The 23,280-nt window shown below is 45.9% G+C and overlaps 1 protein-coding gene across 6 annotated transcripts in view; it reads right to left on the minus strand.

Moving 5' to 3' along the window:
- Positions 1-9,083: 9,083 nt before the first annotated feature.
- The window catches only part of pde8a (phosphodiesterase 8A), an 86,372-nt gene continuing 72,175 nt past the window's right edge, over positions 9,084-23,280 (minus strand). For 5 of the 6 annotated variants that reach the window (XM_078427522.1, XM_078427520.1, XM_078427519.1 and 2 more), the window contains 3 exons: positions 16,662-16,829; positions 11,174-11,303; positions 9,084-10,356 (listed from right to left, as the gene is read on the minus strand). In XM_078427522.1, coding sequence (XP_078283648.1) covers positions 10,253-10,356; positions 11,174-11,303; positions 16,662-16,829 — 402 coding nt within the window. In that variant the 3' untranslated portion in view covers positions 9,084-10,252. Of the gene's footprint in view, positions 10,357-11,173; positions 11,304-16,661; positions 16,830-23,280 lie in introns of those variants that run through there. The other variant, XM_078427524.1, reaches the window with a different exon arrangement.

The raw sequence follows: 23,280 nt of genomic DNA on the forward strand, positions 1-23,280 counted from the left end.
CTTGCAATAAATAAATACTACTTTAAAAATGTAGGTTCAATAAGTGCTTTTTTCGCAACATTTTCGGTCACTAAGTGCTTCTCACAGCGATCTGTAAGTGCTTTTCGCAACAATGTAGCACCCTAAGTCCATCGCTAAGTGCTTTTCAGTAAGTGCTTTTCGCCGGCACGACAGGGGGGGGCTGGTAGGGAAAAGGGGGTGGGGGAGAGTAACGGTAGGGGCCCCAGTACACTGCTTTGCCCGGGGGCCCATAATGCTGTAAAAACGGCCCTGGCCCTGGCCGGGGCTGCTACGCAGCGATCCAGGAGGCATCGAGACCACAGTGCCTCGATTAAGGCCTCCGACTGCGTTCCCAGTCCACAGCCATGGTCTGTCAGGAAGCCTTGAGTGAAGCAGTGAACAGAGCAAGTAAAAGACAAAAGAAAAAGATTGAGAGCATATTCGCAAGAAACTACACAAAAAAATACAGGAGAGTATACTTAAGTCCTCAAAGTCAAGAACAGGAAAATTGTATTCAATAAAGAAAAGGTGGAGGCATTAAACAAATGTCTTGCCCTTTGCCAGAGAAGGCAGAGTTCCAGAAACTGATAGGGAGCTGGGTGCACACTGGAGCCACCAACAACCAGATTGTAATCTATCGCTTGGAAATTCTGCACGGCCCGTCTCCTTTTCTGCAAAACGTTTTAAATATGGACTTTTTAAATCAGTATTTTAATGTTTCTGATCATGCAGTAGAATATGTTCTGGAAATAAGCACCTGACGTTACAGTGAGAGTCTCAGATGACAAGGCACAAAGTACCCCAGACTGAGGAATCAGGGCTCAGCTTGGAATTTTGACTCAGTCATATAGTGTGGGAACAGGCAACTCACCAATGCCAAATGAGATACCACCCTAAGCTAGTACTATTTGCCTGCACTTGGCTCATGTCCACCTTAGCATGTCCCATCTATGAATCTATCCAAATGTTTTCTAAGTGTTGTAATTGTTCCCATCTCTACCACTTTTTCTAGCTGCTCATTCCACATACCCACCACACTCCATGCAATAAGCTTGCCCTGTGGGCCCCTTTAAATCTTTACCCTCTCACCTTCCACCCAAGTTCTCCAGACAGAGACTCCCCTATCATAGGAAAAACTATGACCCTCCACCTTATCTATGCCATGATTTTTAAACCTAAAGCAGGTCATCCCCTCAGCCTCCACTCAAAGGAAAATAGTCCAAGCCTATCCAATCTCTATATTTCAAGCCTTACCGTCCCAGTAAAGTTGTTGTGAATCTATTCTGCACCCTCTAGCTTAATCACATCCTTCCTACAGCAATTGATCCAGAACTGCACACTTTATTCCTGGTGTGGTTTCACCAACATCCTACACAGCTATAATGTGATGTCCTAACTCTACTACTCAAAACCCTATATGATGAAGGCAAGTGCGCCATTTGCATTCACCACTTGCCACTTTATGGAACTATGCACTTTTTACCCCTCAGACTCTGGTCTACAACATTCCATGGGACCTGCTGTCCCTCTGCATGTCCTGATCAGAATGATCAGCCAGGGGGTATGGGGAGAAAGCAGGAATGGGGTACTGATTGAGAATGATCAGCCATGATCACATTGAATGGCGGTGCTGGCTCGAAGGGCCGAATGGCCTACTCCTGCACCTATTGTCTAATAGACAATAGGTGCAGGAGTAGGCCATTCGGCCCTTCGAGCCAGCACCGCCATTCAATGTGATCATGGCTGATCATTCTCAATCAGTACCCCATTCCTGCTTTCTCCCCATACCCCCTGACTCCGCTATCCTCAAGAGCTCTATCTAGCTCTCTCTTGAATGCATTCAGAGAATTGGCCTCCACTGCCCTCTGAGGCAGAGAATTCCACAGATTCACAACTCTCTGACTAAAAAAGTTTTTCCTCATCTCCGTTCTAAATGGCCTACCCCTTATTCTTAAACTGTGGTCCCTGGTTCTGGACTCCCCCAACATTGGGAACATGTTTCCTGCCTCTAACATGTCCAAACCCTTAATAATCTTATATGTTTCGATAAGATCCCCTCTCATCCTTCTAAATTCCAGTGTATACAAACCTAGTCGCTCCAGTCTTTCAACATATGACAGTCCCGCCATTCCGGGAATTAACCTAGTAAACCTACGCTGCACGCCCTCAATAACAAGAATATCCTTCCTCAAATTTGGAGACCAAAACTGCACACAGTATTCCAGGTGCGGTCTCACTAGGGCCCTGTACAACTGCAGAAGGACCTCTTTGCTCCTATACTCAACTCCTCTTGTTATGAATGCCAACATTCCATTGGCTTTCTTCACTGCCTGCTGTACCTGCATGCTTCCTTTCAGTGACTGATGCACTAAGACACCCAGATCATGTTGTACGTCCCCTTTTCCTAACTTGACACCATTCAAATAATAATCTGCCTTCCTATTCTTACCACCAAAGTGGATAACCTCACACTTATCCACATTAAACTGCATCTGCCATGCATCCGCCCACTCACACAACCTGTCCAAGTCACCCTGCAACCTCATAGCATCTTCCTCAGTTCACACTGCCACCTAGCTTTATATCATCGGCAAATTTGCTAATGGTACTTTTATCCATCCTATTGTCTATTGCTCTGGTTTAACTTCCCAAAAGGTTCCACTTCACACTTGCACAAGTTAAATCCTGTCTGTCATTGTTTTGCCCGCTTTCCCATTTGATCTAGATTACAATGTAACCTAGGACAACTTTCCCTTCACCTTCCCCCTTGAGAATGTTTTGCAACTGCTCAGTGACATCTTAGATCCTGGCAAACAAAGCAGACGCACACCATCCTGGAGTCTCGTATGTGGCTATGGTCGGAATACTAAACGGAGTCAGATCCTCCATGACAATAAAATCACTTCCCTGGAAAAGGGTCCCGACCCGAAACACTGCCAGCGTCTGATACAACGGCAGCTGGCTGGATCTTTAGAAAGTTCACAGTTTAAAACTGATAAATGACTTGATGACAAATTAAACACAAACTTTGGTTATTGCACTTTGAGCCGTTATGAAGGAGGACATTGCATTGGAAGAAACAAACACAAGGGCAGGAAATGCCGGTAAAGCAAATATTTAATTACCTAAAAAGTTAAAAATACCTAAAAGATACAATATATGAAAGAGTTAATGGCTATTAACTGCATGATGGGTTGCTTGGCCATTGTCTGCAAACCTGCTTGTATGCTTTTGGGGCTTCTATATTGTTGAAAGTGGAGGAATGCTAATTGCTCATAAGGATGTGTCTGGTAGCTGAAACTTACAATCCCTGGAAACCACAGAAATAATAAAATGGTAGAATGAATGAACAGGATCAGCCTGAACTTTGGGTCCTGAATAGCTGATGTTTGCAAAATTGCACCAGGCAGGATGTAACTATGTGATTCCTAAAGCTTCAATGCCAGCTTTGACACTATAGCCTGTTATGCCTGGGAAGAATGTCTGGGAAAGACAATGGACAATGCTCTCACTAAGATTAGGATGTGGTTAACTGTTGACTACTTGTGGGAGTGTGTAAACAAGACCTTCTGTGGTATGATAAGGATCCTTACCTTTGACGAATGACTTATTGTGTGGAATATTTTATGACTGTAGGGTGACAAGTATATTGTGTTCCAATACAATGTGATTGATTTGAAGGAAATGTGTTAAACATTCTTGCTGCAAATTCTGTATAAAAATACTGTGAAAATGCTGTATCTTTGAGTGGAAGCAAGGGAGTGCTGAGTATGGTCATACACCCTTAGCACTGCCCCCCCCCCCCCCACCACTCCCGTCTGATGATAATTAAAGCTTTGCTTGGTTTACCTTTAACTGTTTGTGTTGTTGTCTGTTTTAAGAACCGAACTTTAACATTGGCGTAGTCGGCAGGATCTCGCTGGGACCAACAACAGATGACTGAGTAAGAGGCTGCAGAGTAACCGGGACCGGATGGGGAGAAAATTGAGCTCTAGTCGGACCCCTTGAGACCGACCTCCCCAAGAATCTCCCGGGAACACTGTGGTCCCTCGTCAGGTTGACCTGGTTTCAGCCGAGATCCTTAGAAACCGACAACGAAGGTAAGACATAATGTTAATTAAGAGATTTTTGCTACTGGGAAAGTAGTCGGCAATTGGCTATAGCAAACTCAAAAGGTTTGTCGTAAATTAAGATGAACAATCTGGATACGAGTGACGGGGAATGCCCGTGCAACACATGTGTTATAATAAAGATTCTAGAATATTAAGTTATAAGTTAACCAAACGTTTGGGTGACGAGTCTGGGCCAGTTGAAGGAACATGGGATGTAGAAACTGTTAAAAGGGCAGAAATGTCAATTTGGGAAAAAGATGCAGGAAAGAAATGGAAAAAAAGAATTAAAGAATGGAAGAGTGAGGCAGAAAAGAAGAGGGAGGAGATGAGAGAGAGGAGTTGGATGGATAATGCATGTGAGAAGGGGATTGAGTAGAGAAATAAGGGTGGAACTATGAAAGAATGGAAGGTGCTCCAGATAGTGTCAGTGGGCAGAGAGTTAAAAAAATAACTAAAAAAAAGAGAGCGCGCAGAGCATTGATAAAAAGAGCTCAGAACCAAAACAATTAGTAGTTAAGAAAAAACCTGGTACCAGTAAATCCTCTGGAGACGCTATGTCTGGCATGACAACCCTTTTTGCTAGTGAAGAGGAGGAGGGTTCCACATGGAGGAGACCTCCTCCATATGCCCCCCACCAGTAGGTGCCAGTCCCCTTATTGAAATACAGGCACCATTAGTGGCTTCCTTATACCCCAAAATTTCCAGCAGGGGAAGCCAGGGGAGAAGTAAGGGCACAAGACCAAGAAGATGCAGGTGCGGGAACAAAATCCGAAAAAGAGGAGGATAGGAAAGACAGGGGAAAAGCGGAGGCAGTGATATCAAACGACCGGTGGCATGCTTTTCGGTCAGGTTAGATGCAGTAGCTCGCGGATACCCCCATGCACAGTATGGGTGCATAGTATGGGTGCATGGGGGGTATCCGCGAGCTACTGCATCTAACCTGACTACACGCTACTCAGGTTAGCCTGGACTACACGCTACTATCTCGGCCGCCGCAAACATTACTATGCATCAATGGTTACTGTATTTACAACCCATTGTGTAGCCGCATTAATGAATGCGGGCCAAACCAAATACCTCACCCTGGCACGATTGAGAAGGTATGAGTTTACACTTTTAAATAATCCTAACCTGACATTTATAATGAATCCATTAGTATTTTTGACACAGCCACCGAAGTATTGACGATTTCAAAACCCCCTCTCAGCACAACAAGCTGAACTCTTTGCGCTAACTCGTGCATGCATTCTTGCCAAGGACAAATGTATCAACATCTATATAGACTCCAGGTATGCATTCGGAGTAGCTCATGATTTTGGAGCGCAATGGCAACACAGAGGATTTCTCACTTCTGTGGGAACACCAATTAAGAATGCCCTAATCGTCAGTAACCTCCTCAAGGTTCTTCTCCTGCCAAAACATTTGGCCATTATAAAATGTAACGTCCATACAGGGGGAGATGATCCCGTCTCCAAGGGAAATGCCTATGCAGATCAGGTAGCCAAGGATGCAGCCTGTAGATCACATAATCTAGTACCCCTAGGACATACAGAACTAACTAGCAAATGGAACGGTCTTGCCAGATATGAGGGAGGTTCAGGAATTACAGAGGGACACCTCTGCACGCGAGAAACAACTCTGGAAACAAGAGGGATGCGCCATTGATTCCACCACGAGACTTTGGCTCACCCCTCTTGGACAAGTTTATGTACCTGATGCATTCTTACCCACCCTTCTAATCTATATCCACTCCTTTACACATGCTGGAAAGGAGGGAATGATTAAGATGACGAAGGAAACGTGGTGGCACCCAAAAATTCGGCAGGAGGCCCTAAAGTTAGCCTCCGAATGCAGAATTTACCAGAAATCCAACCCAGGCAAACCTATTAAAGTACCCTCCGGGCGACACCGATGCCAGCACGACCGTTTGAATGTATTCAGATTGATTTTATTGAAATGCCACGGGCTTATTGCTATAAATATTGCTTAGTCATATTGGATTTGTTTAGTAGGTGGATTGAAGCTCTACCAACCACTAATAATACTGCTGAAACTACTGTGACATTATTGTTAAGAGAAATTATTCTGAGATTCGGGCTGCTTACTGTTATCAGTTCTGATAATGGTCCACATTTTATTGCAACTGTTAACAAAGAATTATGTGCTTATTTTAACATCAGACAACAGTTTCACTGGGTACATCACCCACAGAACTCAGGTATGGTTGAGAGAGCCAATGGAGCCCTTAAGAATAAGATTACAAAGTTAATGGGAGAAATGGGGCAGACGTGGATTAAAGTATTACCTTTAGCTTTATTTGAAATGCAAGTAACTCCCCATAGTGTAACAAGGTTATCCCCCGCAGAGATTATCTATGGTAAACCCCTGAGAATGTCTTGGGGAGCTAGCAGACCATATGAAGGAACCCTAGATTTGCACCTATGTTCAGCAACTAACTCGTATTCTGTCAGCATTACACTTACAAGTAAAAGGGTCCCAGAGGCTTCTGCCTGACGGAGATGCCGGAGAAAAGGTCCAGCCCGGTGACTACGTGCTGATATGAAATTGGGATCAGAAGTTAGGCGAACGCTGGAAAGAGCCATACCAAGTACTACTCACCACACCGACTGCCGTTAAAGTCGAAAGCTGGATACACCTGACCGATTGCAAGCGTATTGGAAAATTGAAAGATAAAATATGAGACTGCTGATTCTTCTTGCAAAATGGCGGCGCTGCACTGCAGCTGCGGCTCACCTGCAGTCCGTTTGTCTTTTGCGTTTTTTGTTGTTTTTTTGTCTTAATTGTAGTGTTTAGATGTGATGTAGTGTGTTTTGTGGTTGTGTACTATGTGTGGGGGGAACTGTAACATTGTCTCTTCCGTACGGAGACGCGACCTTTTTTCTGGGTGGTGTCTCCGTTCCCGTTGCGGCCTACCATCGGCCAAACACCTGGAGCTGGCGGCCTCCACCTGGGCTCTGGTTCGCAGAGCCTGTGGACTACTCACCACCTGCGGAACTGGCTGCCTTCGGAAGCTGTGATGGCGCTGGCGTCCGGCGCGGCCTGCAACCGGCCGCGGGATTTTCTCCACTCGGCGGGGGCTTCAATGTCGGGAGCCCCGACCGCCCCGACATGGCAACTTCAACAGCCTGACCGCGGAAGAAGACGGCAGGGGAAGAGAAGACATTCTGGCCTTCCATCACAGTGAGGAGGTGACTGGAGGAGACTCACTGTGATGGATGTTTCTTTTTTTTGTTTTGTGTTGGTGTGTGGGTTATTGCTTGTTTTTATTGCTCTTATCGTTGGACTGTGGGTAACGGAATTTCATTCAAAAGACGTTTTTTTGACTGACAATAAAGGCTATTCTGATTCTATTCTGGCACTGGCCTAGAGGGGCTGAACTGGAGAGAAAAAAATATTTTTGTCCTTGAGTTACAAGTTTGCTTTCCACAGCAATATCAGTGCTGGGTGTGTACCCAAGTTCCCCATACCAGTGGAGAAGGGATACCTTTCTTACCCATTCCCTTTAATCTTACAGAGGTCCGAGCTGCTTATTGTTTTCATAACGTCATCCTGGTTAGTGGCTGTGTAAGTGGAGGCCAATATCGTACAGGTCCCGATAATACAGGGGTGTATGTCCCTGGATCGAGGGTAAGAAACAAATCATTTTTTGCAGGATGGTATACACCACCATTTGGACCACGCTGGATGATGAATGAGGCTAGAGTGGGGAACATACCACTACTTCAATTGGCCATTCACCCTCAGTGACTATTCAATGCCATGGAGGGTTGCGGGATGTTTTTGGGAACCAGCAATTACACCTCAAATTGGCATATGGGACCATCCCGGCTATTGAACGGTACTTATTACGCGTGTGGATCATGGGTATACCCCTGGCTATCTGGAATGCTACCTGGGGATGATCAAGGTCGGGACAAGCTGGAGGGGATGCTAGTACTTAGCGTATGTTGTCCCTCAAATGAGAGCTGTGCAGCATTTGGCTGAGATATACACTCCATTAAGGTCCAATCGAGGCATCTCAGAGTCTGAACTATTCTGGATGATTGCCTTTCCCTTCTATGGCACGACCCGCATCTCATGCGAACTGATTAACATGGCCTCCGCAATGGAAAGGTTGGCCAATGCCACTGCTGATGCATTTGCAAATACTCAGAAAGCCATCTCCTCTTTGACAGCTGAGGTAGTAGCCCTCCATACCGTGGCATTGCAGAACCGTATGGCATTAGACTTCATTTTAGCAGCAAAAGGAGGGACCTATGCAGTAGTTGAACAAGAGTGTTGTACCTACATCCCCGATGAATCCTCTAATATCACCAACCTAGCTCCCCACATTTCTCAAGGAGTAAATAAGATCAAGAAGGTCGGGGAAGAAATACACCATTATAATGGCAAGGGTGCCCCTGGGGTGCATGGCCATTCAGTTTGTTTGGAAACCTCTGGGGGACCATCTTACATTATGGCTCGATTCTGGTGCTAATTGTTCTATTGTTGATGATTAAATGTACCCGAAACCACTCTGTGCTTCACGAGGGCTTTAATGTTATCATGAGATGATAAAAGGAGGGAATGAAAGAGTTAATGGCTATTAATTTTGCATGATGGGATGCTTGGCCATTGTCTGCAAACCTGCTTGTATGCTTTTGGGGCTTCTAAATTGTTGAAAGTGGAGGAATGCTAATTGCTCATAAGGATGTGTCTGGTAGCTGAAACTTACAATCCTTGGAAACCACAGAAATAATAAAATGGTGGAATGAATGAACAGGATCAGCCTGAACTTTGGGTCCTGAATAGCTGATGTTTGCAAAACTGCACCAGGCAGGATGTAACTATGTGATTCTTCAAGCTTCAATGCCAGCTTTGACACTATATCCTGTTATGCCTGGGAAGAATGTCTGGGAAAGACAATGCCCCCCCCCCACTCCCGTCTGACGATAATTAAAGCTTTGCTTGGTTTACCTTTAACTGTTTGTGTTGTTGTCTGTTTTAAGAACCGAACTTTAACATATAAATTGTTTACTCCTCTCATCTAGACTGAAATGCATTCATAAATTGTGAATAAGGCAGAATTGGGAGACATTGCTGACAGGGAAAGGTGCAGGCAGTGTGAAAGACATGACTTTAGAGGTCTGGGTACTGTGGCTGATATATAAAAAGTTAAGAGGAAAAAGGTCATAGAGTGATACAGTCTAACTTCGGCCCAACTTACCCACACCAGCCAACATGCCCCAGCTACACTAGTCCCACCGGCCTGTGTTTGGATCCATCTCCCTCTAAACCTGTCCTGTTCATGTACCAGCCCGTTTCTTAAATGTTGGGATAGTCACTGCCTCAAAGGTATCTGTATCAATGCTGGGAAATTTTTGAGTTTTAAGCACAATACAGATATTAACTTCCAGAAACAAACAGCTAAGCACAGATCTTCCTACACCATGCCATGAAAAGGCTGCTGCTTTGATATTCTGCAGATCCATTGGGGAAAATACGAGATCTGTACATCAACGCATCAAAATCATGTCAATTTATGTTATTTGATAGATTGCTTTGGCTCTTTTAGTATATTTATATAAATCCATAGAAAATATTAAACATCTAACAAAATAAATAGATTAAATCATAATAGTTAATGATCACATTGGAAAAGTTTCCTTTAAAACATTTATCCCGAGATTCATATATATATATATACTTTTTACAAACTATAAACTGGTATCAGTAGTGCTCAGGAATGAGGGAGTGCTTCTTCCTACGATCCGAAAAACAAGCAGGATATGGTTCCCTACACATCTAGGTCTCTGACAACATTTTGCATTCCTCAGTGGCAGTCTTGTTTAGTGCAGGTGATCAGACAACCTTCGACCCAAAGAGTTGTGACAAGAACAGAGGTAGCCAGCACAGGAAGGAGGTGAGACAATCAGACTGAGCTTTGAAAATTGTGCAGCATATTTCTGCAGCAGTTGGTTTGATTTCTTCATTCTTGCTTGACAACCTGACTGACACAGGATGAGTGCCAATCCACAGTAAGAATCACAGCTGAGTAGAAGTGTGCATCCCTGCTATCCCAGTCTCTCTGGGAGGATCATTCTGGACAAGTCAGAGCAGAATGACAACTCATGGCCTAGTCACTGCTTATAGGAGGACGTTGTCAGGTGCTTTTCATCCATTTTCTTCCAGTATTCAAAGTTCGTCTCTAGGTGGTGTATCAGGTCAGGCAGGTCAGCAAACTCTACAGGCAGAGAGAGACAAGGTCAGGCAGTGATGGCCAGGACAAAGCTAGGTATTTACAAAACACAGCTCAGTGTTAACCTAAGATGAAGAAGCTGTGGAGAGCACACTGTCATTTGGAGACATCCCAAAGCAGGCACTAAAAGTTTCAGGTGATCACTAATAATTGGAAGAGGCACAGCTTCAGCCAAACAGTGGAGTGTGGGATGAGGTGAAGGTTCTACCCATCTGGCATAAACACATCCAACACGAGTTAAAGCACTAGGGAAAAGAGTGAAACAAAATTGGTGATTGGATGAGTTGTGGACATGGAGTGGTGGTGATGCCAGCATTAGCTGGCTTGGCCTGTTGCTCATCTCATGTTGATAGCTATGCGATGTGTCATGTGCTTAAACAGCAGGCAGTGGCTAGAAGAGCCTGCTATACAAGTTCACAGTGACTGCTTGACTGGATACATGCACCTAAAGGCTGGAAATAGATTCACTGAACACCAATCTTTGAACAGTGCAAGGCACAGTAAACTCTCATATCATTGTTTGACTCCACCATACTAAATGCATCAGTTGGTGAGAAGTTGTTATGAAGATGAGGTTTGTATACATTTATCCTATCTTGTCTCGGTGGTCTTCTCATAATGGAATTCCTGCAACTGACAGTGCTTTGAAAGAGGATGGAAGTCAAAGGAAACAAAGGAATGAAATAAAAGCAAAAAGTTCGCAAAGGTTTCAAATTGAACAATGTTCAAATACAGCTTACAAGTGATTACATAATTAAATGAAATACAGTAAAGTCTGTTCTGGAAATGTGCAGATACTTACTATTCCAGGAACTGAACATGTCTGTTATAAAATAATCAATGAAAGAGATTTGAGACTTGGGGATGTTGCAGGTCTTTCTGTCAAACAGAGGCATTACCACAGGGAGGCCTTTTTCTTTCTCGTCAGCAGTCTGTAAAAGAGAGAATAGACAATAGGTGCAGGAGTAGGCCATTCGGCCCTTTGAGCCAGCACCGCCATTCAATGTGATCATGGCTGATCATTCTCAATCAGTACCCCGTTCCTGCCTTCTCCCCATACCCCCTGACTCCGCTATCCTTAAGAGCTCTATCCAGCTCTCTCTTGAATGCATTCAGAGAATTGGCCTCCACTGCCTTCTGAGACAGAGAATTTCACAGATTTACAACTCTCTGACTGAAAAAGCTTTTCGTCATCTCCGTTCTAAATGGCCTACCCCTTATTCTTAAACTGTGGTCCCTGGTTCTGGACTCCCCCAACATTGGGAACATGTTTCCTGCCTCTAATGTGTCCAACCCCTTAATACTCTTATATTTTTCAATAAGATCCCCTCTCATCCTTCTAAATTCCAGTTTATACAAGCCTAGTCGCTCCAGTCTTTCAACATATGACAGTCCCGCCATTCCAGGAATAAACCTAGTAAACCTACGCTGCACGCCCTCAATAGCAAGAATATCCTTCCTCAAATTTGGAGACCAAAACTGCACACAGTACTCCAGGTGCGGTCTCACTAGGGCCCTATACAACTGCAGAAGGACCTCTTTGCTCCTATACTCAACTCCTCTTGTTATGAAGGCCAACATTCCATTGGCTTTCTTCACTGCCTGCTGTACCTGCATGCATCCTTTCAGTGACTGATGCACTAGGACACCCAGATCTCGTTGTACGTCCCCTTTTCCTAACTTGACACCATTCAGATAATAATCTGCCTTCCTATTCTTACCACCAAAGTGGATAACCTCACACTTATCCACATTAAACTGCATCTGCCATGCATCCGCCCACTCACACAACCTGTCCAAGTCACCCCGCAACCTCATAGCATCTGCCTCACAGTTCACACTACCATCCAGCTTTGTATCATCTGCAAATTTGCTAATGGTACTTTTAATCCCTTCATCCAAGTCATTAATGTAGTTACATCCTACTTTCCTAGTTACATCCTCAAAAAATTCCAGAAGATTAGTCAAGCATGATTTCCCCTTCGTAAATCCATGCTGACTCGGAATGATCCTGTTACTGCTATCCAAATGCTCCGCAATTTCGTCTTTTACAATTGACTCCAGCATCTTCCCCACCACTGATGTCAGACTAACTGGTCTATAATTTCCCATTTTCTCTCTCCCTCCTTTCTTAAAAAGTGGGATAACATTAGCTACCCTCCAATCCACAGGAACTGATCCTGAATCTATAGAACATTGGAAAATGATCACCAATGCATCCACAATTTCTAGAGCCATCTCCTTAAGTACCCTGGGATGCAGACCATCAGGCTTATCAGCCTGATTTATCAGCCTTCAGTCCCACCAGTCTACCCAACACCATTTCCTGTCTAATGTGGATTTCCTTCAGTTCCTCCGTCACCCTAGGATCTCTGGTCACTAGAACATCTGGGAGATTGTTTGTATCTTCCTTAGTGAAGACAGATCCAAAGTACCGGTTCAACTCGTCTGCCATTTCCTTGTTCCCCATAATAAATTCCCCTGCTTCTGTCTTCAAGGGACCCACATTTGCCTTGACTATTTTTTTCCTCTTCACATACCTAAAAAAGCTTTTACTATCCTCCTTTATATTATTGGCTAGCTTACCCTCGTACCTCATCTTTTCTCCCCGTATTGCCTTTTTAGTTATCTTCTGTTGCTCTTTAAAAGAGTCCCAATCCTCTGGCTTCCCACTCTACTTTGCTATGTTGTACTTCTTCTCTTTTATTTTTATGCTATCCTTGACTTCCCTTGTCAGCCACGGGTGCCTCTTACTCCCCTTAGAATCTTTCCTCCTCTTTGGGATAAATTGATCTTGCAACTTCTGCATTATTCACAGGAATACCTGCCATTGCTGTTCCACCGTCTTCCCTGCTAGGGCCTCCTTCCAGTCAATTCTGGCCAGCTCCTGCCTCATGCCTCTGTAATTCCCTTTGCTATACTGTAACTGTATACTTAGAGACCAGACCATTTGAACAAAGGATTAACTAATCTATAATATCTAGTGTGTGAAAGAATACTACACACTATGCACAGCATCAATGAGTTCACCAATTGGTTGGAATGTGCCCTGGATCACGTTTTCTATATAGGAGTTTGGTACTTGGAGCAGGGAAGTTGGAGGAACAAAAATGAAACATGGCATTGTGATAAACTATCTAGCACACCTCAGATGGCATGTGATAAAGGATTGCACCGGTCTGGGGTATAAAGTCTACACTTCCTCTCTAGGGAAGGCAAGGCGACACCTGCAAGCGAGATCAGACAATCTGGTTTGTAAAGACATCCTTTGCTAGTCACAGAATTTTTCCTTAAATTTTCAGTAATGAGTTGGAATAAATCTGGCTGGTCAATAGATGAGGCAGCTGCTTCCCTGACAGGAATTTCTCCAAAGGAGGAATGTTGTTTTTAAACAAAATAGATCCGAGGGGCTTTCTCTCAACTTGTTCCCCACAGGCACAGGAATGGAAAATAAGAACAGCTGAGTCCACAAAATCCCCATATTTCTACAGAGCATCATGCATTGTGCAATTTGTCCGATCAGTTTTGAATCATCTCTGTGCTGTCCACTTCCTGATCACAGGCCTTCTTAATTTCCATTTTTTAAAGGACCAGAAAAAAGCAAATGAAATAATGAAAAGCTTTTACCTGCAATCTTTTAAAATCACTTTTACTTCAAGGTGCCTTGAGGTATTGTTAATTTTGGCAGGAAAAATAAAATAATTCATTCTAAATGGGCAAGAGTCTGCAGAATTCTGGGTTGCAGAGGGATCTGGGGGTCTTAGAACAAGACTTGTAAAAGCCAAGAGGTACATCATGAATTAGGAAATCTAACAATTGTTATGGATCATTGTAAGGGCAATTAAATACAAAGTAGGAAGGTTATGCCTCATTATAAAGGACACTGGCGAGTCTACATCTGTAATCTGGATTTTCTTGCATTGGACATAGTTTGGAGAAGGTTTCCTTGAGTGATGATTGGAGCTTTGAAGAGTGACAGGCAACTTGATGAGTACCAACAGACAGTGTTCAAAGCACATTTCTTCTTGTGGGAGAATCAAAACTCGTGGTCACTGCTTAAAGCATTGAAATGGAGACAAAGTGGAAATCTCAGTCTTTGGATCTCTCCTCAAAGGATGATGAAAGCAAAGTCTGAATATTTAAGGAAGAAGATCATAAACAACAGGATACAAGATCACTGGTATTATAAGAAAATAACTGCAGATGCTGGTACAAATCGATTTATTCACAAAATGCTGGAGTAACTCAGCAGGTCAGCAGCATCTCGGGAGAGAAGGAATGGGTGACGTTTCGGGTCGAGACCCTTCTTCAGACTGATGTCGGGGGTGGGACAAAGGAAGGATATAGGTGGAGACAGGAAGATAGAGGGAGATCTGGGAAGGAGGAGGGGAAGGGAGGGACAGAGGAGCTATCTGAAGTTGGAGAAGTCAACGTTCATACCACCGGGCCGCAAACTGCCCAGGCGAAATATGAGGTGCTGCTCCTCCAATTTCCGGCGGGCCTCACTATGGCACTGGAGGAGGCCCATGACAGAGAGGTCAGACTGGGAATGGGAGGGGGAGTTGAAGTGCTGGGCCACCGGGAGATCAGTGGCGTTAATGCGGACCGAGCGCAGGTGTTCAGCGAAGCGATCGCCGAGCCTGCGCTTGGTTTCGCCGATATAGATGAGTTGACATCTAGAGCAGCGGATGCAATAGATGAGGTTGGAGGAGGTGCAGGTGAACCTCTGTCTCACCTGGAAAGAATGTTTGGGTCCTTTGATGGAGTTGAGGGGGGAGGTAAAGGGACAGGTGTTGCATCTCGTGCGGTTGCAAGGGAAAGTGCCCGGGGTTAGGGTGGTTTGGGTAGGAAGGGACGAGTGGACCAGGGAGTTGCGGAGGGAACGGTCTCTGCGGAATGCAGAGAGGGGAGGGGATGGGAAGATATGGCCAGTGGTGGGGTCCTGTTGTAGGTGACGGAAATGTTGGTGGATGATATGTTGGATCCGCTGGCTGGTGGGGTGGAAGGTGAGAACGAGGGGGATCCTGTCCTTGTTGCGAGTGGGGGGATGGGGAGCAAGAGCGGAGCTGCGGGATGTAGAAGAGACCCTAGTGAGAGCCTCATCTATAATGGAGGAGGGGAAGCCCCGTTTTCTGAAAAACGAGGACATCTCGGAAGCCCTAGTCTGAAACACCTCATCCCGGGCACAGATGCGGCGTAGACGGAGGAATTGGGAGTAGGGGATAGACTTTTTGCAGGGGACCGGGTGGGAAGAAGTGTAGTCCAGATAGCTGTGCGAGTCGGTGGGCTTGTAATAAATGTCCGTCACTAATTTTTCTCCTGTGATGGAGATGGTGAGGTCCAGAAACGGGAGGGAGATGTCAGAGATAGTCCAGGTATATTTAAGGGCAGGATGGAAATTGGAGGTGAAGTGTATAAAGTCAGTGAGTTCTGCATGGGTGCAAGAGGTAGCACCAATGCAGTCGTCGATGTAGCGGAGGTAGAGTTCGGGGATGGGGCCAGTGTACGTCTGGAACAGGGATTGTTCGACGTACCCGACAAAGAGGCAGGCGTAGCTAGGGCCCATGCGAGTGCCCATAGCTACGCCTCTGGTTTGGAGGAAGTGGGAGGAGTCAAAGGAGAAGTTGTTGAGGGTAAGAACCAGCTCTGCTAGGCGGAGGAGAGTGTTGGTCGATGGGGATTGGCTGGTTCTACGGTCGAGGAAGAAACGGAGGGCTTCGAGACCATCCTTGTGGGGGATGGAAGTGTAGAGTGACTGGACATCCATGGTGAAAATGAGGGAGTGGGGGCCTGGGAACCGGAAGTTATCCAGGAGATGGAGAGCGTGTGAGGTGTCTTGGACGTAGGTGGGGAGGGATTTGACCAGGGGGGATAGGATGGAGTCGAGGTAGGTAGAGATAAGTTCGGTGATCACTGGAGCAGGGAACACAGGACTGAGGTTACGGTAGGGTCAGCCAAGATTGTACTGAACAGTGGAGTGGATTTGAAGGTTCGCACCTGATTCTCCTCCAAACATGTGATCACTTTGCAGAGGTAAAAGACTTGACCAACAGTAGGGGATGTCATGCAGGATCAGATTACAGGGCTCTGATAGGAAGAGTTGAAGAAGCAAAATCATGGGAGACAGGTGTGCCATTTGTGGAGGGGAAGGAGTGTTCAAGGAATAGAAGTTTTAAAAGGAACCGGGCATTATTTTAAGCTTAAAATTGTACTTGCCAAAACTGCTCCTACTATTCTCAGTTCACTACAAAAAACAGGGAAAGCATTAAATTAAAATTTCACTCCCACACCTGAATAAAATACTCCTCTGAAATACGACGTGCCCACTCAATATAGAGCTGCAGTGGTCTGCAGCAATTGGAGACATCAGCACATTTAATTAACATACGCAAGATCAGAGTCTGGTTCTCAACGGAGTCAACGGTAGATCTGGATGAATTCACTTTGCTGGTGCCAGGCTGCAAAGGAAAACAAAGGTTTACTGTAAACAAGCAAAACACAAGGGCTCGTGTGAGAGTCACATGCTGCACACCTCCCACAGCTGGACTGAAGGTGAACAGAGGTCCCAAGTACTTATGTTGATAAAGTCCTTCACCCTCCTTGTCAGAGCAGATTCTGGAGGAGCCTTCCTCATCACCCTACCACATGCCTTGTGTCAGGTGGGTCCTTGCTGCCACCCCCCACCCCTCCCCCCCCACCATTTCCTCCAACAACCCAAAGGCAAGTCTTTGAGGAAAGAAAGATGCCACCAGCACACCCAACAGCTTCCGAAAATTAGCAGCTCAGTTCCAATTTCAACCATGCTTGAAGTGACCAGAATTAAGCTAGAATTACTACCTAATAACAAAATCACAGCTGGGAAACAAAAATGTACTGCATGGAAGGAGAAATTAATTTTAAAGAGTTACTACAACCAATAAATGCAGGTCTGGAACACCACACATCCCCCTGCACACACCACATGCCAAGATGTTTGGCCAGTCATACGCCCAACTTGCAGGTTGGTTGACCATTCATGGGATGGTGTTCATCCGCAAGACCAAACCCACAATAAAGACGGTCAAAATATGGCCCGAGGATGCCACCCTACAACTCCAGGACTGCTTTGATCGCACCGACTGGGACCTGTTTGCACAACAGGCCACCTACGGTTCAGAGGTAGACTTGGAGGAATACGCATCCACTGTGCTCTCCTACATCAACTGCTGTGTAGAGAATGTCACGGAGGACAAGGAGATAAAGATGTTCCCAAACCGGAAACCCTGGATGAACAAGGAGGTACAGAACCTGCTGAGGGCACGCAACAATGCCTTTAAATCTGGTGACACGTCAGCATACAGTGTTGCCAGGTCAAACCTGAACAAAGGTAATAAAAGGGCCAAAAACACCCACAGGCAACGGGTGGAAGACCACTTCAACACCACGGACACCAGAAGCATGTGGCAGGGTGTCAGGGACATCACTGGCTACAAGAGCAGCCCTGCCTGCCCCCACAGCGATATGGCACTGACCAACGAGCTTAACACCTTCTTTGCCCGCTTTGAAACTGGCAAAACCACCTTGAGTGAAAGAACCCCAGCCGAGGCGGTGGGACAGGTCTTGCAACTGAGCACACAGGAGGTACAACGCGCTCTGCAAAGGGTCAACCCACGCAAGGCTGCAGGACCGGATGGAGTTCAAGGAAGGGTACTGAAGGACTGTGCTGAACAGCTGGCTGAGGTATTCACCAGGATCTTTAACCTGTCATTATCTCTGGCTACGGTCCCCAAGTGCCTGAAGTCGGCTATCATAGTTCCGGTGCCGAAAAAAGCCAAGATCTCCAACCTGAACGACTACCGCCCGGTTGCCCTAACGCCGATAGTCATGAAGTGACTTTGAGAGGCTGGTCCTCTCACACATCAAATCCAGCATCCCTGACTCACTGGACCCACATCAATTTGCATACAGGGCAAATAGATCCACATAGGACGCCATCTCTCTGGCTCTTCACACTGTCCTGACTCACCTAGAGAGACAGGGCACGTACGTGAGGATGCTATTCATAGACTATAGCTCCGCCTTCAACACGGTCATCCCCACCAAGCTCATCACCAAACTCCACCAGCTAGGCCTCAGCTCGTCATTATGTGACTGGATCCTGGACTTCCTGCTGGAACGACCGCAGGCAGTGAGAATGGGCCCGCACCTGTCCTCCACTATCACCCTGAGTACCGGCACACCACAGGGCTGTGTTCTGAGCCCCATGCTCTACTACCTCTTCACACACGACTGTGTTCCTGCATTCGACACCAACACCATTGTCAAGTTTGCAGACGACACAACGGTGATCGGGCTTATCACCAACGGGGATGAAACAAACTATAGAGCGGAGGTGCAGAACCTGGCGGACTGGTGCTCGGATAACAACCTGTCCCTAAATACCACCAAGACCAAGGAGCTGATCATCAACTTCCGTAGGTCACATAACGGGGAATATGCCCCGATCTCTATCAACGGGGACAGTGTGGAGAGAGTGTCCAGCTTCAAGTTTCTGGGCACTCACATTTCGGAGGACCTAACATGGTCCAATAACACTGCTGCGCTGGTCAAGAAGGCACAACAAAGACTGTTCTACTTAAGAACACTGAAAAAGTCTGGTCTACCCCAACAGCTGCTGACGACCTTCTACCGCTGCACCATAGAGAGCATCCTAACGCATGGCATCCCTGTGTGATACCTCAGCTGCACGGAGGCAGAAAGGAAAGCTCTACAGCGGGTAGTCCATAGAGCTCAGAGGGCCATCGGAACACAGCTACCAGACTTGGAGGGCATCTACAACACACGATGCCTCAGAAAAGCCACCAGCATCCACAAAGACTCTTCACACCCCTGCAACAGTCTGTTCGAACTCCTTCCATCGGGCAGACGATACAAGGCCTTGTACGCCCGCACCTCCAGACTCAGGAACAGCTTCATCCCCAGGGCCATAGCTGCTATGAACCGGTCCTGCTGAGCCGGATGGCCACAACGCATAGATCAACTTGCACTTTACCCTGTCTAAAACTGTTACAATTGTTTCGTTTCGTTGGGTTGCTGTTGTCTAAATTACTTAAATTATTGCATCGTATGGGAGGCGCATTCTCAATCTCGTTGTACCCCTGGGTACAATGACAATAAAGATATATTGTATTGTATTGTATTGTACAGTTGGTGCAAGAACTGGCCAGGATGGCAGTACCAAGGCAAGACATGACTCGGAGGAGAGGAACACTTACATCATTTGGGAAAGGGCAGATTCAGTTCACTGGACTACTGTCTCTCGTTGCACGGGATCTTCTACTGCAAAGAAACTGAACGCAGTTTTCTTCACCAGCTGGCACGCAGCCGCATTATTTGAATGCATTTGAGCTGCTGGTGACAAAGAGTCGGCCTGCTCCAGGCATTTAGACATACTTGTTCTCTGTGGATGAACTGGCTCAGTGAACTATTTCCATCACCAGAACAAACTATTGTTTAGTATCTGAAGTGTGCAGCATTAGAGGCCCACAATGCTCTTTGCAAAATCTCCTCCCATGTTTAAAGTAAGCTCAGTGCTTCATACTGGCGTTGGGAAAGTAGCTATAACCATTACAGCATGGGAAGGGGTTCCTCAATTTACCCGGCATGCTTTATGTGAAACTGAATGTAGATAAAGGTCATTTCCTAGGACATTAGCACCACTGAGCAATCCATCATTCAGTGCCATCTTGTAAATGGAAATCAAAATCAAAAGAAAACTGATACTGCAAATCTAAAAAAAAAGAAAATGCAGGAGATACTCAGCAAGTCAGATAGCATTAGCCGGATGAGAAACAGATTCATGTTTCAGGTTCAAGACCCTTTGATCCGAATCGGGAAGGAGAGAAAAAGAACCGTTTAAGTAACAGGAAGGGCGGCGGGAGGAGAATCTCTGATAGAGTAAAACCAGGGCGCAAACAAAGTTATTTGGTCAATGAGTGAACGGGAGCAGTTAGAAAGCGAGACCATTTCTGCAATTCCTGCCATCTTCAAAGAGATTCCACCACACCTTCCCTTTCAGCAATTGGCAAAACAGTTCCCTTTACGACTCCCTGATCCACGCCTGCTCCCACCAACCACCTCGTTTCATACAGCACTTCCCTGACAATTACAGGTGATGCAGCACTTGTCCTTTCACCTTTTCCCTTCCCACCATCCAGGGGCCCATGTTTTAAATATTTTAACCATGAAGGCTGGCATGGTGGCACAGCGTTAGAGTTACTGCCTTACAGCGCCAGTGGACCCGTGTTCGATGCTAACTACGGGTGTTGTCTGTACGGAGTTTATCCGTTCTCTCCGTGACCGCGTGGGTTTCCTCAGAGATCTTCGGTTTCCTCCCACACTCCAAAGACGTACAGGTTTGTAGGTTAGTTAGCCTGGTACACGTACAAATTGTCCCTGGTTTGTGTAGGTTAGTGTTCTTCCTATCGAGTCTACATCACAAAATTAGAAATTGTTCAGCCAGAACTGAACACACTTCTCGGCATCTGCATACAGTGGCGTCTTGCACTTCTTGTGCTTCTCGTGCGTAGTGGTGGAAAGATTGGTGGAAACAGGGCCGCGACGTGAACGCTCGTTCCTTGACCCCAGGTTAGTTAATGTGCGGGGATCGCTGGTCAATGTTAATGTGCAGACTCGGGCCGAAGGGCCTGTTTCTGCACTGTATCTCTAAACTAAATTAAAGTGTAAGTTGCAAGCAAGGTTAACTGGTCAATGGGTGAATGAATGCAGTTAGAGACAAAGAACATAGAAAAAACAATGCAAGCATGGCAAGTTTCCTTCTTCATAGACTATGAGAATCCAATAACCTATGGACTAGATGCGTGGTTAAAATGCCAATTACACCATTTAGATATTGACAAATGTAGCCCTAACATATTTGTTGAATATCACAGAGTGGTCTCCAAATTTGAGGAAGGACATTCTTGCTATTGAGGGTGCCGCCTAGGTTCACTATGTTAATTCCCGGAATGGCGGGACTATCGTGTGTTGAAAGACTGGAGCGACTGGGCTTGTATACAATGGAATTTAGGATGAGAGGGGATCTTACTGAAACATATAAGATTATTAAGGGATTGGACACGCTAGAGGCAGGAAACATGTTCCCAAAGTTGGGGGAGTTCAGAACCAGGGGCCACAGTTTAAGAATAAGGGGTAGGCCATTTAGAACGAAGATGAGGAAAAACTTTTTCACTCAGAGAGTTGTAAATCTGTGGAATTCTCTGCCTCAGAAGGCCGTGGAGGCCAATGCTCTGGATGCTTTCAAGAGAGAGTTAGATAGAGCGCTTAATGATAGCGGAGTCATGGGGTATGGGGAGAGGGCAGGATCGGGGTGCCGATTGTGAATGATCAGCCATGAGCACATTGAATGGCAGTGCTGGCTCAAAGGGCCGAATGGCCTACTCCTGCACCTATTGTCTATTGTGATTATGCCATCTCCAGGCAGCAGATGCCACACAGTGGAATTGCAAACTACTTTTAGGATCTGCATGGGTTTGGGATGCACTCCCACCCAGCTCCAGAACTCCCAGCTCCTGTTCAGGCCCCAGCCCCACTGCAGACGCCCCATCTCACAGCATCAGACCAAAAAGCATTCTACAATTAAGAAATCTATAGCTAAATCACTGGTAGCCTGGCATTAGCTCTCAACAAAACTGGCCTGACCTTGAACCCAATTGTAGAGCTGCTGTTTAAAACCAAAACATAAGCCTGCTCCACTGACAGGATGAGCCATACAGAATCCAGCTCATCACGCTGCTCAAGAAAGAAGATCAGATCTGCTTGACCCAGAATATGTCTCTCAAAGGGCACACCCAATCCAGTCTCTACTTCAGAGAAGGCAGCCCAGAAAGCTCCAGGAAACAATGGCAACAACAGGTCTGCACTGAAAGAGGAACTGACAAAATCTAGCTTTGATAAAAACAAGTAGGAGAAAATCAATGTCAAGTCGATGACCTATATATCCCTCTAAACCTTTCCTAACCATGTACCTGTCCAAATGTCTTTTTAATGTTTGGATTCACCGCAATAAATTCAAAATTACTTATCTAGAATTCATCACTAAATTTGTTTGAAAGAAATAGAGCATCCGAGTTTTCAACTTTTATGTTGCCATAGGATTAACTCTTTAGATTCTAATAATTTAAATACCCTTTAGAAAGTGGAATACCATCAGATATTAATTTGAGCAATGATGTAACTAACGGTATAAGAAAATAACTGCAGATGCTGGTACAAATCGATTTATTCACAAAATGCTGGAGTAACTCAGCAGGTCAGGCAGCATCTCGGGAGAGAAGGAATGGGTGACGTTTCGGGTCGAGACCCTTCTTCAGACTGATGTCGGGGGTGGGACAAAGGAAGGATATAGGTGGAGACAGGAAGATAGAGGGAGATCTGGGAAGGAGGAGGGGAAGGGAGGGACAGAGGAGCTATCTGAAGTTGGAGAAGTCGACGTTCATACCACCGGGCTGCAAACTGCCCAGGCGAAATATGAGGTGCTGCTCCTCCAATTTCCGGCGGGCCTCACTATGGCACTGGAGGAGGCCCATGACAGAGAGGTCAGACTGGGAATGGGAGGGGGAGTTAAAGTGCTGGGCCACCGGGAGATCAGTTGCGTTAATGCGGACCGAGTGCAGGTGTTCAGCGAAGCGATCGCCGAGCCTGCGCTTGGTTTCGCCGATATAAATAAGTTGACATCTAGAGCAGCGGATGCAATAGATGAGGTTGGAGGAGGTGCAGGTGAACCTCTGTCTCACCTGGAAAGACTGTTTGGGTCCTTTGATGGAGTTGAGGGGGGAGGTAAAGGGACAGGTGTTGCATCTCGTGCGGTTGCAAGGGAAAGTGCCCAGGGTTGGGGTGGTTTGGGTAGGA

Source organism: Rhinoraja longicauda, chromosome 33 (assembly GCF_053455715.1).
Source record: "Rhinoraja longicauda isolate Sanriku21f chromosome 33, sRhiLon1.1, whole genome shotgun sequence".
NCBI classification, from domain to species: domain Eukaryota; kingdom Metazoa; phylum Chordata; class Chondrichthyes; order Rajiformes; family Arhynchobatidae; genus Rhinoraja; species Rhinoraja longicauda.